General features: G+C 35.7%; 1 protein-coding gene and 1 long non-coding RNA gene across 5 annotated transcripts; one reads left to right on the top strand and one right to left on the bottom strand.

The window, feature by feature from the left end:
* Positions 1–7,231: 7,231 nt before the first annotated feature.
* LOC121251789 lies at positions 7,232–15,175 on the top strand. Of its 4 annotated transcripts, none has more exons than XR_005938113.1 (6): positions 7,232–7,371; positions 7,694–8,133; positions 9,653–10,096; positions 12,290–12,520; positions 13,215–13,359; positions 14,765–15,175. It is a non-coding gene; the product is annotated as an uncharacterized LOC121251789 (long non-coding RNA). The 4 variants fall into 4 exon arrangements; XR_005938115.1 differs by having other exon boundaries at positions 7,238–7,371; positions 12,290–12,549; XR_005938114.1 differs by having other exon boundaries at positions 7,239–7,371; positions 14,732–15,175.
* On the bottom strand, positions 9,495–15,512 carry LOC121251788 (MLO-like protein 12). Its single transcript, XM_041151139.1, has 14 exons — positions 15,304–15,512; positions 15,132–15,189; positions 14,752–14,972; positions 14,126–14,242; positions 13,923–13,983; positions 13,246–13,334; positions 12,671–12,745; positions 12,323–12,411; positions 12,093–12,142; positions 11,930–11,970; positions 11,636–11,809; positions 10,989–11,024; positions 10,794–10,922; positions 9,495–10,128 (listed from the first exon to the last, which is right to left on the bottom strand). The coding sequence occupies exons 1-14, from the start codon at positions 15,415–15,417 to the stop codon at positions 9,649–9,651; spliced, it is 1,734 nt and encodes a 577-aa protein (XP_041007073.1). The 5' UTR covers positions 15,418–15,512; the 3' UTR covers positions 9,495–9,648.
* Positions 15,513–16,817: the final 1,305 nt, after the last annotated feature.

The following is a 16,817-nucleotide window of genomic DNA, read 5'->3' on the forward strand; positions in this document are numbered from 1 at the left end:
AATTCTAGAGTGTAGAAAAGTCCTATACCAGTCAAGAAAGTTTTCTCATCATAAATGGATGAAAAAAAGGAAGGGACTTTGTTATCATTGTGATGAGAAGTGGAATCTAACCCACAAATGTAAGAATCCCAATGTCTACCTTTTGCAAGTTAGTCAAGAGGTTTCAGATTCCTTTATGGTGAATGAAGATGAGTTGTGCTTGAGGGAAGAAGAGGGACATGCTGATGTTGGCCAAGAAGAAGGGGAAGAAAGTGTAGAGGTGTCTATTCATGCTATCTCAGGCTGTTCTACCAACAATGCAATGAAATTGCATGGTAGAATTGGGGCTTGTGCTGTTGAAATTCTAGTGGACTCAAGAAATACTCATTACTTCCAGAATCCACTAGTAGCTCAAGAGGCTAAGTTGAGTATTGAAAAAGATTCGAGCTTGTAGGTCAGAGTTGTTGATGGGGCCAAAGTGTTGAGTCGAGGAAGAGGTGAAGTAGTAGTCAGGATACAAGGGTTTAAATTTTCTGTTCCATTTCATGTGCTAACATTGGGGGGCTGTGACATTGTTCTTGGTGTGCAGTGGCTCAAAACTTTGGGGTCGATTCAATGGGATTTTACAAAGATGTCAATGAGTTTCAGGTTAGGAAAGGATGATGTAGTACTGCAAGGAGTTAGCACTGGCACTATTGATGTGCTGATGGGAGACAAGTGGCTTAAGCCTGATTTTGTAAATGGCCAAGGGTGGTTTTTGCAATTATTGGCTGTAGATTAGAAAACATCACCTAAGTGCATTCCAGGGGTCATTACTGACTTGTTGAATGAATATTCAGAGGTTTTTTTTAGAAACGGTTGGCTTACCACCTAGTAAGGCTTTTGGCCATCCTATTAACCTTAAGGATGGGACAAACCTTGTTTTTGTTAAGTCATATAGGTATTCCGATTATCAAAAATCAGAATTGAGAAGATAGTGCAAGATTTATTGGCTTTTGCTAGATGAGCTCTTTGGTGCACAAGTGTTTTTCTAAATTGGATTTGAGGGCTGGATATCATCAAATTCGAGTTAAGAGAGCAAGACATTCTCGAAATAGCCTTTAGAACTCACGAGGGGCACTATGAGTTCTTGGTAATACCTTTTGGACTTACCAATGCACCATCAACTTTCCAAGGATTGATGAGTGACATTTTCAAACCCTTTTTGAGGAGGTTAGTGCTGGTTTTCTTCAATGACATACTGGTTCATAGCAAAAATATAGAAGAACTTGTTCATCATTTGAAAACTGTTTTGCAAATATTGAAGTAGCACACTTTGTATGCTAAGATGTTGATTGAGCTGAATTATTGCATATTTTATATATCTAGAACCATTATATATCATTTATTTCATTACATTATCATTGGTTTTAGATAAAAAAAAATGGTTAAAATGCATAAATCCGAGTTATGATTTAAATTGGTTAATAGCATGATTTATACTTAATTTTATAACTTGTGATTTAATTGGATAATGTTCTTTCACATGCACAACATATTTTTGATATTCTATTCTTCCTTTTTATTTTATTTCTTTTCTAATTTCTATTTTGTTTATAGGCCAAGAAATGTAAAACCAAGAAAATAGAAAAGTCAAAATGATTTTTTTTTGGTTTCTCTAGAGCTACACATGCACGTGGGACCAAGCTATTTGGGGTTTTGAGGAAAAGTTGACTTTGAGCATGTGGGGGCATTTTGGAGTTAGACGGCTGCACAATTTGGCAATTTGAAAAGAAAAAAAACTCTAAGAGTTTTATGCATGCGGGTTTTGGCTTTATGAACAGAACGCCGCATAAAAGAAAAAAAAATAAAAGAAAAAAAGAAGGGCTTTTGGTGTGATAGGATGAGTTTTATTATTAGGAATTTTTTGTTTGGAGCAGAGACGGAATACATATATTTTTTTTGGAAACGCACAGAACGCCGTTGAAGAATCTCGAGAATCCAATTGCTGCGCTCCAGCCTTCTCTTCCATTGCCTACCTCCTCCATCTCCATTCATTTGGCTTACTTTTTTCACTCTCTACTATTTATTTAATTTCAGTTTAAAGTTTGTTATGTATTTTTGAGATATTTGGCTTAGACTTTTGGGCATTTTATTTGCTGATTATTTACTTCGTGTTATTTATTTTTCTCGCTTCTTTAAGCTTTCATTTAATAGTGATTACAATTGCTATGGATTGATTTTGAGAATTTGTGATTTGAATACAAGGATGAACTCTAGAATCTTGATTTTGGGACTTTTCAACTCTCAATTCATATTTTGTCAATTACTTTCTTATCTAGTTTAATTCTTATATTAGTTTTATTAATCTCTTAGTTCTATTGCATATTAGATTAATTAAACCTTAATTGAGACTTAAATAATTTATGTTTTATTGTTTAATTTTCAGATTAATTAATATTGTTTAGTTTAGTTGATTTTTTTTTATTGTTAATTTCAATTTGTTAGTCTTTTATATTTCATTTCGACACTCAAAAATCTAAAATTTGCATCTAGTCCATGACTTGTGCCTTTTTCATTCTTGTTGCACACTTCCATTCATTGCACATACCATCATTTTTACTTTTTCTTTGTGAATATTTTCACCATTTTAAACGAGTTTGATTTTCAGTAACTTTCCCTGAGAAGACGATTTAGAAATTTATTCCTAATTATTACGCGACATCCTCCTGCACTTGGGATAACCTTTGTGCTGTTCATTTTTGAGTGAGTTAGATGTCAAAGTGTAAGTTAGGGGCTACTGAGATTGAGTATTTGGGCCATATCATCTCGGGGAAGGGGGTTCAAGCAGATCCTTCCAAGACTTTGGCTATGGTGTAATGGCCTACCCCTAAAACTTTGAAATCCTTGAGAGGTTTTTTGGGCCTTACAGGCTACTACAAAAAATTCAAAAAGTATTATGGCTCCATTGCAGCCCCATTGACCACTTTGTTGAAGAAGAACTCATTCCATGGAATGAAGCAGTTGCAACTGCATTTGAATCTTTGAAAAAAGCTGTTAGCCACCCTCCAGTTTTGAAGTTACCAAATTTCTCAAAAACATTCATTATTGAATGTGATACTTCAGGCATTGGTTTGGGAGCTTTCCTTATGCAAGAGGGCCACCCAATTGCCTTCTTCAGCAAGGCTTTGAAGAGTAAAGCCTTGTTGCTGTCCACGTATGAGGAGTTGTTAGCTCTTGTCTCAGTAGTAACTTGATGGAGACCTTACCTGCTTGGCCATACTTTTAAGGTGAAGATTGACCAACAGGCCTTAAAGTATTTGATTGAACAAAAAGTGGAGACTGAGGCCCAACATAAATGGATCTCCAAGCTAATTGGATATGATTTTATAGTTGTTTATAAGAAAGACAAGAAAAATGTTGTACCTAAGGCACTTTCTAGAAGAAATGAAGAGGAATTGGCCATTATTGCCTTAATATCTTTCCTTACTCCTTTGTGAATAGAGGAACTCAAGAGTAGTTACTCTTTGTGCCCCAAAACGTCTGAGATCTTGTCTAAGTTGCAACAAGGGCAAGAGGGTCCTAAACACTATTCTTTGTAGCAAGGCTTATTGTTAAGAAAGGGTAGGTTGGTTGTGATACCATCTTCACCTTTTCAGGCAAAGATCCTACAATTTATTCATAATAACCCACAAGCAGGCTATGTGGGCTATAACATAATACTACAAAAAGCTAAGTTGAACTTCTTTTGGGCAAGCATGAGGAGTGATATTAAGCAACTGGTGCAAGAATGTGAAACTTGCCAAGTTAATAAACATAAGCATGTGCAATACCCTGGCTTACTACAACCACTAACTGTTCCAAATTTTCCTTGGCATGACATTTCCATGGATTTTGTGGAAGGGTTGCCATCCTCTAATGGCTATTCTGTTGTGTTTGTTGTTGTTGATAGGTTGACAAAGTTTGCTCATTTCTTTCCTTTGTCACATCCTTACACAGCCACTAAATTTGCACATTTTTTTTTTCCTGGTGTCTTTAAACTCCATGGATTGCCTAAATCCATTGTCTCAGATAGGGATCCAGTTTGTACCAGTTCTTTTTGGAAGCAATTGTTTCAATTATAGGGTACTTCATTGGATTTTAGCTCAGCCTACCATCCACAATCAGATGGACAGATTGAGTCATTGAATAAGAGCTTGGAAACTTATCTGAGATGCTATGCTAGATAGAAGCCTAAAGAATGGTCTGCATTATTGTCAATGGCTGAGTGGTGTTATAACACTACAACCCACTCCTCTATAGCCATTACTCCAATTGAAGCTCTTTATGGTTATCTCCCACCAAAGTTGCTATCATATGTGCCTAGTACTTCTCTTAATCAAGTTGTGGATCTCCAATTGAAGTCTAGAGAGCAGATTTTATCCTTGTTAAAGAAAAACATTCACAAGGCTCAACATAGGATGAAGTTCTATGCTGACAAGAGAAGACTTGAGAAGAGTTTTCAAGTTGGTGATTGGGTGTTTATGAGATTACAACCCTATAGACAAAAGATAGTTTCTTTGAGGCATAATATGAAGCTTGCTCCTCGATTTTAGGGACTTTTTCAAGTTTTTGGAAAATATAGGATATGTTGCTTATAAGTTACAATTGCCATCTTCTTCCATACATCCTGTTTTCCATGTATCATGTTTAAATGTTGGGTCAATGCATTTCACCTCTACCAACACTTCCTCCAACAGATGCTAGTGGACAGATTTAGCCAAAGCCAGAGTCAATTTTAGAGAGGAGGATGTGAAGACACGGTAATCAGTCCATTACTGAGGTCCTCATCAAATGGTTGAGAACTCCTGTTGAAGACAATTCATGGGAATCATAATGGAAGTTGAGAGAGCTTTATGCACACCAAATGGGCAAGGTTCTCTAAGGAGGCAAAATTCTAATAAGATCTTGTGGACAAGAGTCTTAAGGGAGGGGGAATGTAATGGCTCTTTTTGTTAGGAAGGTTTGTGTAAGATCTGTGTTGGGTGATTTTGTGAAGAAGCAATAGGAAGTGTGAAGGTATTGTGGTGGTTTAACGGCTACTTGAAGTTTAACGACTATTTGAAGCTTAACAGCTATTGGAAACAGTGCAATTAAATGATACGGGAAGTTTTGGCAATTGTAATAACCCATTGCTTTTAAGTTGATTAGTCATATTAAACGGCTACGTTTTATTGTGTAGCCTTAGTATAAATAACATACTGATGTAAAGGGAAATGATCTGGAAAAATCAATTGTGAATTTAGTGGATTGTAAGGAGTTTGGAGATTACTTGAAAATCTCTTTCAAGGAATCAAAAATAGATTTCTTGGTTTCAATCTTGTGATCTTTTCTTGCTTTCTTGGTTAATGCTTTCTTGATAATCATGTACATTACTGGGTTCATAACAAGGAAGACCATTATAGAGTCAGTATTTCCAAATCCGACTCAGACTTTCTTGGAGTTCGAATCCAAATTCCGATTTCGAGTCAGAGTGAAGTGAGATTTTTGTAGGAAAAAAAAAACAAATCCACAATCACAAGAACGAACCGATGGCATATATTAGATAAAAAGTATCGATTCCAACACCAACTATAAAACTTAAAAATGCAAAGGAGAATTGCGATTCGAGAGAGAAAGAGAAAGAGAAAGCAGATGGTTCCTACAGCTTGGTATCATCGTTGATTTCAAGCTTCTTCTGGCACCTAGTGGTTTGGGTTTGTGATGTTAATTTCCGAGAGAAATGTTTCAAAGGAATAGAGAATGATTGGGTTTCATAAATGTGAATCTTCATTTTCGATGGACTCGCCGCTTCAGCCGTTATTCATTCTCATATTTCATATTCATAATTTTTTTATAAGGCGTAATGTGTTTTTCATAAAATATAAGAATATTTTTTCATAAAATAAAATGTAGAATGTAAAATAATAAATAATGGCTAATAAAAACAATTTTTTAAAATGGGACTCTAGGATGTTTTTACTATAGAGCGGTAATATCTATAAGTAAATCTGGTACCATACACGTGGAGGCAGTCAAATCAGACTTTTTAGGTGCTTCTCGAATTTATTATTCTTAATTCTCATTTTGAGGATGACATTTTCGTAGTTCAAGATTTTATTATTCGTAGTTCATGTTCAAGCTTTGTTTCCTTATCCTTTTAATCGGTTTTTTTTTTTTTTTTTTAATAAGAAGATGCTTTTCAATTCTGATTTCTGTTTGTTCGCAGTGAATATTTATAGAGTAAAAGAGGAATAAAAAGACGAGTGAAGTAAAGAAAGAATAGACGCTTACTCGCGTACAGCTTTTGGAGATTTCACGAAGAGAACTCTGAGAAATGCTATTTTAGGTATGGCAGTTCCATTTTTTTGTGTCCTGCTTGGAATGATTTCTTGTTTCGATGCTTGAATGCGATAAGAAAACTCACTTGGGTCTCTAATTGTGAACCCATTTAGGCATTTTGGAAACAAATATGGAGTTCCTGCTTTAATTTGGCAAAGTGATCTTGAACCTACAACTGCTTTAGAGAATGGTTTCGAGTGAAATGGTACTACAAATAGTAAAAATGAGTTGGTCAACAATGGTGCTGCATCCGTTTGTAGTTAAATATGTTGCATAAATATCCAAACTATTTTTTTTTTTTTTTTTTTTAACTTGGGAGAGGGGGGTTTTCGAATTCCAAACCTCTATTTTGGAGGCTGGGATTATGCCAACTAGGCCGCTGGCCTTTGACAACTCTTTATCCAAACTATGTTAACTATGTTTATTCTTAAGAAATTGTTGTGTTGGTGGTGGTGAATGGCGGTTGTTATGTCCCCTGGATAAATTACAGCTGCACTAATGAGGGTGATGTGCATCTGAATTAACTGGCAATTGATGACATGGTTCCTAGTAAAATGGTAGTGGAATGAAAATTTTATTTATTTATACTCTTTAAAGGCCATCACCGTTGGAGAGAAAAATTATATACACTATTCAGGGAAGAAGCTATATAGAGCGCTGATATTGAATTAGCCAAATGCCAGTTGAAGTTATATTTTAGAGAATATCCATTAAATTGAACCTATATTGGATTAGCTAAACACAATTCATCTGAGATATTAGCTACAGTAAATTCATCCCACATTCCATATATGAACTGAATTGTAGCACCTTCATTCAAATATTTTATTATTTCCTATCGCACGTCGTTTTCCTTTTCCTTCCCGCTAGTCTATCTCATGCCTCTTTTCCTTTTCCTTCCCGCCACCATCTTCTTCGTCGCACAACTCCTTCTCCTTCTCCTTCTCCTTCTCTTCTGCAGACTCCTTTCCCTGCACATCTCCTTCTTCGCACGACCATCTGCTTTCCAGCAGCTGCTCAGAGCTTCTCTTCAAATCATATACCAACAACACGGTAAGATACGAAACCCTAGCCTTGATTTTTCTCATTTGTTTTGCTCGGTTTGTTTGGAATTGGCTAATGGGACAGGAGGGAGGAAGGTTCTTACTCTATTTCCAAGTGGGGATGATTGAGTTTTGGTAACTGTTAATGTCGTCTTCAACGTCGAAGTTATTGTTTGATTCCGTTTCTGGGTATTTGTGACATTGGTGTCTGGTGGTATTTACTATTTACTAGATTTATGTTTAGCTTAGACTCTTTGTTGTTATTATTGTGTTAGTTGGAATCCGAAATTTCTGGGTCAAATAATTTGGGTTAATTAAGCTTCTGTTGCCAGCTGGATGTATTTCACCACCCTTTGTGAGGTTAACCTTGGGGGATCGGTTCAGTCGTGGCGTCCCTCAGTTCTGTGGGCTGCTTAGTGTATAAATTACATTATTTTAGTGGTTTTATGTCTTCTTTGAGCCTCTGGTGACAGAGATTGATCATGATGTCACTCCGGGTGGCAATTATGTTTCTAAGCTCCTCTATGACAGCAACTATTATGGTGTCATGCTAAGGATTTATTCAGGATGTCTTAGATATATCCCATGATATATAGTCTGGGAATCGGCTGGTTTTCTACCTCTCATGGTCTCCTCACTGCTGAAGGGTTCTTATGTCCAAGGTGTGCAGAGCTGAAGTATTCAATTGACGAACCATTGAGATTGAGGTGTGGATAAATAATGCGGGAAAGTGCTGTAATGTTTCTCTAGAAATCCCAAAATTGGGTTTAAGGTACTGAGTTTCTAAGCAATATGCAGGAATCTTGTGTATGTAAGACCTCATGTTAATTAGCCTAACTTCATGTAGAGTTGTACTTTTTGTACATTGTGTGACTCTATAGAAGACTTAAAACCCCTGATGCAAGGAGGCCTCTTAAAAAAGTCTGATTGTTATTACATTGTTGAATATTACATAACTTAGTTCTCTGAAGGTTTTGTTTTTTTTGGTTACGTAATTTTTCTTCACCACTTTCAAAATTTCAATTCTGACATAATTTGTTTTAGATTTCCCTGATAGATTAGAAGTTTCCTCCATTGTCAGTTTGGGGTGCACAATTTTCCAGTTACCCTACCTATATATGAAACATCCATTCTGTTTCAAATGAGTCTGCATTTTGCTTCCTTAGTCCAAGTTTCTCAACTCAACATATATTAAAAGATATTACTGGAGAAAGGTTTTCTTTGAGTTCCCCGAATGAATTTACATTTATTTGGAGTATGATAAAGTCCAAATTGTTTGCACTTTCTATATGTGATGGGTATTAATTTGTTCTGCATCTTATTATAACATGCATGAGTTTTTCATCTATATACTCCAGCAGGAATTTGGCCTGAAGTTGCATTATGGTCTATTGTTTTCCAAGTAAATGTAAGGAAATTACAGAACACCTCCAAGCATTTATGGCTGGTTGCAGTTGAAATGATTGTTGTGATGTTTGAAGTCTCACAATTCTGCAAAGCATATACTTGATCATATTTTCTGCTTCAACCTCCCTGGATTGTGCAGTGTACAGTTTCTAAATGTTGGAGTCTGTAATTCATTTTGGGTTGTTATATGTTAGTGAAGTTCCTGTTTGTAAATGTTGGAGTGTGCAGTGTACTGTTTCTAAATAATTTACAGGGTACATCATTGAGGGTTCTACAAGTTCATTGAACATGATAACAAATAAGAATCATAGCTAAATGTTATGTTCATCATCATTATTTCTGTGTTAAAACACATACTTTGCACAGGCCATGAAGTACCAATTTAATGGATGATCTTAAATTCTTATATTTAATGGTCGACATGGCGATGAATAACAAATTTTTACATCAGATTATTCAAGCTAAATATTCAATGAACTTGTGGATTGAGGGAAAATAAAACAAAAGGAACAAAAAAAAGGACCTTGGCCGCCCATTTACAATTATGAACTGCATCAAATTATAGCAGGCGGTGTAGATATGAGACTTTTATTTTATAGATTGTTTGATTGTGAAAATGAAAATGAATATGATTGTTGGAGGTTATTGGAGATTATGAAAATAAAATAAAAAAGTATTTAAAAAATAAAAATTAATTAAAGAAATATAAATAATAAAAAATAATAATATTTTATTATTATAGAGAGTGTGATGACTAATCCAATGTAGACTTCAAGTTTTGAGTGATTAGCTAAAAGTAAAAAGGTTTCATATTAGTCAAATTTTGAAGATTGGGATGACTAATCCAATACCGATGCTCTTACAAGTCATTATCAATATCCTAGTGATTGAAGACTGTTAATGTGTCGGAGGCATCTTCTTCGGTGATTGAAGTGATTTCACCAATGCCCCTACTGCTTTCTCGTGCTTTCCAGCTGCTTCCAAAAGAGATCTCACCATCATAAGTTCCCGTGGTGATGATGGTGCAATTTGCTTCCTCTTTCATGATTTCTTGAGTTGAAAGGCTTGTTATAGCTGGATTAGGAGTTTGGCCGTGCTGCACTTCCTCTTCTGTGTTTCCAGGGGAATAGGAAGAAGGGCTAATTACTGCTAATGGAGGAAGGTCGTTGTGTTCTGGGCGATGTTTGCTTTGTGTGTTTGATATTGAAGTCTCAGTAGCGTTAAACTGTGAGGAATTTGATGAGTGTCGACTTGAATTGGATCTATTTGTGGAAAGCCTGTGTCTAGCATTTTTTTGCCAATTTTCCAGGCCTCTAACCACACACTCGGTATACACTGCTCTCTTCATGCTGGAACCCATCTTTGACAATCATTTAGCACAATGAAAAAATGAATTCAAGTTACAAATCCACTCAATAAAATATATTCTAAGAATGATTCATTTGTTGTCATCCTTTGTACTTTTAAACAGAATTTTCACATGTTGGCATCACCCTACCTAAATCACACTTAAATTTTAGGTATCTGTGACGAGAGTAATGTAGCCTGATCAGCTGCCCACGCTTAAAAGGATTTTAGTTATGGGCCGCAAATAAGCACTTTACTTGTGATCTGTTAGGACCCTGTGGGTGCAATTTTTGGACTGTTTTAATGGATAAAGCATTCATTCAAACTGGGTCGGACAAGTTTCCTCCGACCCAGTTTGGAGGAAATATTTATTTTTATTGATTACTGGAGAAACAACTATCTGATTAAGGAGCAAAATTCAGTCTATTCAAAGGTATGTTTTCATGGTTATGGAGTATTCAAAGTTATTTCTATATACATTCTACATACCAAGGATTTAACCTCCTTGGTTTTCAACTTTTTGGAAGCATTGCTAATCCTTTTTTTTTTTTGAAAAGTTGGAAGCATTGCTAATCTAGTGCTCCTAATCTTGTTTTAGTTTCTTAACACTAGTATGCTAGTACATAATTTTATATAAGTTGCATGTTATGGAATAGCTTAAGGGATGCATTTTTTTACCTGGGTAACAAGTGCATAAAGAGGCAGGGTCACATAGCCGCAAAGGAGCTGCACAGCCACACCCATGGTAATCCTTATGGTGAAGTCCTCCATGTTTTCATTGAAGCAAGACCTTAGGCCATACTCATACTGTTATGGCTAATGGGTCAGCTTAGGATGTAAAAATCTTTGAGTTTACGAGCTTAAAAAACCTACCCATGTCCATGTGAAAAATGCTAGCTGAAACGAGTTCTGCATATAACACAGTCCTGATCAGTGTGTTATCATCATATCATGTATAGAGAAATCCATTTTTGCATAAACTTCATTTCTGTATTTCAAGTAACGTTTGCTAATTTGGGCACACTCACACAAGTCAACCTGAACTTTTGAAAAAAATTTAAATTTATTGTGGCTATATATTGTTTGCCATTTTTGCTGTATGGATTTTTCTTGTAGTAGGAAGGTTTAAGCTGCATTATTTTCTTATTATCTCTGTGTCTTCATTTAAGGGGTAAGTTAATATCCTTTCCATGGTTTAGGGCAAGGCACATTGTTGGCAATATGCAAGAAGACGCACCTTGTCAATCTAGGAACTATATGGTACTCTATTAGTGAATTCTGTTTCTTCTACTACGTTTTGATATCAGTTTGGGCTGATTTCCTCATTTTTTTTGAATGTATTGTGCCTATTTGTATAACATATTCAAAAGGACAACATACTATGGTCGTGTCAGATTTCATGGGGACTTATGGATGGATGTTCTAGACCTTTTAAGTCATTGGATTGTAGAGAGAGATTGTAGATGATATGCTTTTCATTCAATTAGTCTTATATAAGCAATGTTTGTGATATTCTGTACCTGGATTAGGATAAGCTGGAGTAGATGGAGAAGCCAATCAGGTCTACCAAACCAGAAATAACTATCACTAGGGTTTACAAGAAAGGTTCCTTGAGTCACTGGGTTCTCCTTGCAACTTTCCACACACATTTTGGTTATTGTGACTTCTAGCTTTGTCCCCACGACTAGAACAATCTTCAATTGAAAATATAAAGGCAGACAAGAGTGAAGTCAGGACAAAAACAGAGAAGAAAATGCAATCTCTTCACTCATGTTGTTTAAAATAGAAGAAGTAATAGTGTCGATTGATTATACCACTAGGGGAACAAAAGGTAGCCAATAGTGGTTGTAAAACTCTGCAAAAGAAGTCAGGTAAAACATTGTTAAGAATGAAATGTGTTTTTCTCCAAAATATCAATAAATGTATATATTTAGTCAAGCAAACATGGAAATTAGATTCAATAGAGTTGTTCCCTACCATGTGCGCTGAAAAATATGAATAGTATGGAAAAGATCCAGATCCAGAACCTGCAAGAGTAAGCACCAAAATCTTAGCCTGAATTTGTTGTCCTTGATAGTTATCTTTTCTAAGGTTTTATGCATCTTGTCATCACTGCTGCTATGTTCCTTCCATGTCTCTGATTTGCAAATCTTATGCTAATTTCCTGGGCCTAGACAACCTTGTTGTATGTTGGAAATGATATATACCTGATTCCAACAACCTGCTCAAAATCATCATCGAATGTCCTAGAAAGAAATTTCTTGAAGTTGAAATTGCTGCCTTCAGCCACATTCGCCTGCAGAAGCAACCGAAAGGAAATTTAGCTATAAGCTGTCACAGAAGCATAACACGTTACAGGGGTTTTTGGATTCGTGAGGCTTGCTCCATCCTGGCCTCCAATTGTTGTGAGCTCATTCATTCTTTTGTTTGGCAGGTTTTTATAAATGCTTTTAAGTAATGGCTAAAGCATTTTACATAATGGTTGCGATTATGACCATCACTGTACTTGTTTTCTGCTTTCCTACTTGACTAAATAGTCTTATGATCTGGCTTACCATTATGAAACCGTTGCGAAGAGTGAAGTAATCGGCTTTTGAGACTGAACTACTGAATTGCCGAGCAAAACAAACCTAAAGAAAAGAGAGAGAATGAAATATGTCATTAGTATCTTTGGAACCATGGTTGACGAAATGTGGATTTCAATGGCTAGATGTGATTGATATATTTAATGCTTTTGGTATGTGTTAACTGTTGGCTTTAACTAAATCACTGAAGAGGAACAGCCTGATTTTTTCAATGATAAGAAGAATTCCTTAACAAATGTGATCTTATGAACTTATTTTTCTTTCTTATGAAGGAGAATCTTTCTACCATACTCTATTACACTGCTGAATCAGACTTCATTTTGGCATAAACTTGTTCTCCTGTGCCTTCAGAACAAGTTAAAAGCATCAAAGTGGTTTTATATGCTCCAAAGAAGGGAAGAAAAAACTAAACATGAGAATGAACTTATTTAATTTTTTTAATCAAATAATCTGATGTCCATTTTCCTTTGAGGATTCTTCATATCATTTTCCACTTATGGCTAAATTGTTGCAGATGTGAGGCTCATCATATTAAACTCACGTACTGGCCAAAGTAGGAGAGGGTGATCACTCCAAAGCTTTAGATGACGTCTCCCAAAAGATGTTTGACGGGAAAGCTGGAACCTCTTTGGATCTGTACAGATGACACTATTATAAATGTAAGTAGATTACTGATACATTTCTGAGCTTGTGCTGTTAATGTTTTTCTATGATTAGAATTTGTGCTTCCATCGTTATGTCTAGTACTATATATGAATTTGCTTAGACATTAATTTGATGAAAGTATTTGTTTATTTGATAAATAAACATGATGCTCTTTTGTAGAATACATGATCTTAATTGTACAGGTGAATGAGGTGCCAATATGTTTGTTTGCTGGTTCTGATCTTATCATTTTATCATTATCAGTGGAGTACAGGATATTGAATCATTTATGGAATACTGCATGTCTTCTTCATGAGCCTAGTAAAAGTGATGGTAGACCTTGATACCAAATTCTCTCTTCAGCATGGCTGAAGATTGCCCATGATGTCAAATTTTAATAACAAGTGCTCCTATTTGGATTACAGCCTTTTACTGCAGTCCTCGTTGGACTTGCAGGTGGTAAATCTGAGCCAGATGTGACTCTAAGATAACAGCATATTGGAGTGGCTAAAGATGGGCACCATAATATATAGAATAACAAAAAACTAAAACAATTAGAGAACCGACGTTAAGTTACCATTAGCTATCTGATATTGAATGGTTTGAGTCTCTTCCTCCCATGCTTCCCATTTCCTCATCTGTTCACAGAAGTTTTTCGAAAGATTTAATTGTGGCATTAACTAAATTAAAGGTAGAACAAAATGAAATAGTAATAATAAGAGTGAAAAAATGGCAACCAGATCGTAAACAAGTTTTGCAAGTTTTGTCCTGCTTCAATACCTTAGCTACCCCAAGACACATCGTCAATATGCAGTACAGAACGTGAAACACTGCCAAGACTGAGATAAAGATATTTAGTTGCAAGATTGCTTCCCTTGACACCAGAGAAACCATTCCCTACAAAATAAAAGAAAAATACATATTAGAAAATATCGTAACCCCTTCTATGTCGTGCCGGACCGGTTTACTTGGGGTAATGATCGGGTCAGTAAAAGATCTCACTCATCAATCACAAATCAAAGAATTACTACTATTACATATCTAGGAAGAACTCTTTAGAAGCATTTTCCCTGTTTATTAGGGATGTTGTAATTTTAGTTAAATAATTTCTTCTGACGAGAAAGATTAAGTTCTGGTTGAGCTCACTTTTCGTTAGCTAGTGTATGGATTACAAGTACAGGTGGTCTCTTGGCCATAATAATGTTCATTGAATTATTAGTGAGACATCTGCATTAGTCAATATCGTTGGAACAGAGATTTAATTTCATTCCACATGTTCTGTTTCTCACCATTAAATGATCAAATGAAGCGTGTGGTTTGATTCAATTGTTATTTTTCTATATACGATGTAGTTCACAGCTTGAAGAGTTTCGCTTTGCTTGACAGTAATTATCCTCGGTCCTCACCTTTGCTTGACAGTAATTATCATCCGTGATTTGATTCGAAAGTGTTTCGCTGGAATTTGATCCTGGAACTTGTTTGGCTGAGGAGAAAGTTGGGTGTACCGAGTCTACAGCATCTTTGCATGGAAGAAAAGAATTGGCCGCGGCTTCAGTGACGCAGATTTTTGAGATGGGTACTTCCAATATTGCAAGAAGCAGCGATATGAAACCGAAATTCATCATTTCTGTATTCGGTTCAAACAAGTAATTAATCAAACTTGTTTACGTAATTTGATTGGAGAGAATATATAGAAAACTCTCGCCAAGATAGTGGAAGTCTAATGAAAAAGTCTTTTTACCATTAAAAAAGACGGGAGGAGGAGGCCAGCTAGGCATGTACTAACCTGTTTTGATCTTCACCAAAGCCTTATCGAGGGATTTTCTTTTCCTTTTCCTGAGAAACTGAAGCATGCAAAACATATCAAGCACACTTCCTCAAACAACCCCGTACACCTTAAATGTCTCAAATACGTACACACGTGTGTGTGAGTGTACGTATAAAGAAAGTGCACATACCTTGGCTAGATGATGAAGACCTGTATCAATCGTGTAAGATAAGAGAAAGAAGAACAAACAAAAGATTGAGACAGCCCATGTTGGCGTATGCTCCAGATCTTCTCCTCCATCCATCTCTCTCTCTCTCTCTCTCTCTCTCTCTCAGTTCTTAAGTGTTTGGTCTGTTTAGAACAAGCTTAGGACAGGAGAAGGCTATATATACGTGTGAGCGTTTTCATAACACTGATGATCGATGATCAATATTAAGATCTAATAAAGGTTTGCGCTGATCAGCTGCTACAAGCAAAGACAAGAAAGAAAGATGAAGTGATGTTTGACTTTGATGAGAGTCATTGTCAATGCTCAACTACGAACTTTGTTTGTTTATTTGTGTACGTCTTGCCATATCTAAGCAAGAAATTACGACGTTAATAAACTATTAACGATGAAAATAGACAACAACCGTACAGATTGCTCGCCACCGTACACGTTTGACAACGTACAGTCCCGTACATATGATTGATCTGCTTGTTAGGTAATTTTCATGTATTGATGGTGACAATATGGCGTCCATGAGCAATAGAAAAGTGCATGAGGGCCTTCCTTTTTTCATGCATTTTACTTTGTTGAGTAACCGTAAAGTCATGATATTCAGTCGATTTGAAAAAGAGTAGGATTTTTTAATCTATTATTACAAATTTAATTTTTTTTTTATGTGAGTCTTGTATTTATTTATTTTTTTTAAAGTGATTGCGCAACACTTGCATACTCACGACTGCAACTATCATTTTTCTACTTTGTTATAGGTTTTAATCAGTATTATGTCATGTTCCATCTGTTTTTCTTGGATTCTTTTGAGATTCTTCTATCTTTCCCGCATATTCTTCCTTATTGAATTCAAATGCGAAAGCTAAGTGGTCAAGTCGATTATGTGATTCAATTGGCCATAATATTTTCTTATGGGTAAAAATTGGGAGTGGTTTTCTAGTCTAGTTAGTGCATGCAAAATTGTTTGAGAGTACCCCAATGACTATTGGGCTATTATCATAATTTAGAGAAGGAAATAAGGCAGTAGATTTTTTAGTACGACAGAGAGAGACTGGCATTACACGTATATATTTGGGTATGGATGGGATTCATAGGCAGCTGTGTGGAATTCTTCGCTTAGATAAGATTGGTTTGCCTTCTATGAGGTGTTAATTTATGTTTTGGTTTGTTGATTTTTATTTTTCCATTTTTTGCAGTTTTTGTTTGGTTTTGTTTCCATGGTTTTATTTTGTTTAGTTTAATGTATAGGTGGATTTATTATTATTTGTCTTTTGATGCATGAGATTGTTTTTTTACTGATTATTTGTAAATCCCTAGTATTCTTCTGCCTGTTACCATGGTATTCCTCCACCATATGTGAGGGTCATTAATAAAATTAGAGTACCATTTTCTTCAGAATATATATATATATATATATATTATATGAAACTTACACCAAACAAGTAAAAGAGAAATTAACCTTATAAGTGGAGATGGCACTAGATCTC

Source organism: Juglans microcarpa x Juglans regia, chromosome 2S (assembly GCF_004785595.1).
Source record: "Juglans microcarpa x Juglans regia isolate MS1-56 chromosome 2S, Jm3101_v1.0, whole genome shotgun sequence".
NCBI classification, from domain to species: domain Eukaryota; kingdom Viridiplantae; phylum Streptophyta; class Magnoliopsida; order Fagales; family Juglandaceae; genus Juglans; species Juglans microcarpa x Juglans regia.

What these genes read in the sequence shown, in the direction of transcription:
- LOC121251788 (XM_041151139.1), bottom strand. Translation starts at nt 15,417, where the DNA reads ATGGATGGAGGAGAAGATCTGGAGCATACGCCAACATGGGCTGTCTCA. An exon ending in ATAATTACTGTCAAGCAAAG is followed by an intron (nt 14,243 to 14,751) that starts GTGAGGACCGAG and finishes TTTATTTTGTAG; the next exon opens with GGAATGGTTTCTCTGGTGTC. An exon ending in TTCGCAACGGTTTCATAATG is followed by an intron (nt 12,412 to 12,670) that starts GTAAGCCAGATC and finishes TTGCTTCTGCAG; the next exon opens with GCGAATGTGGCTGAAGGCAG.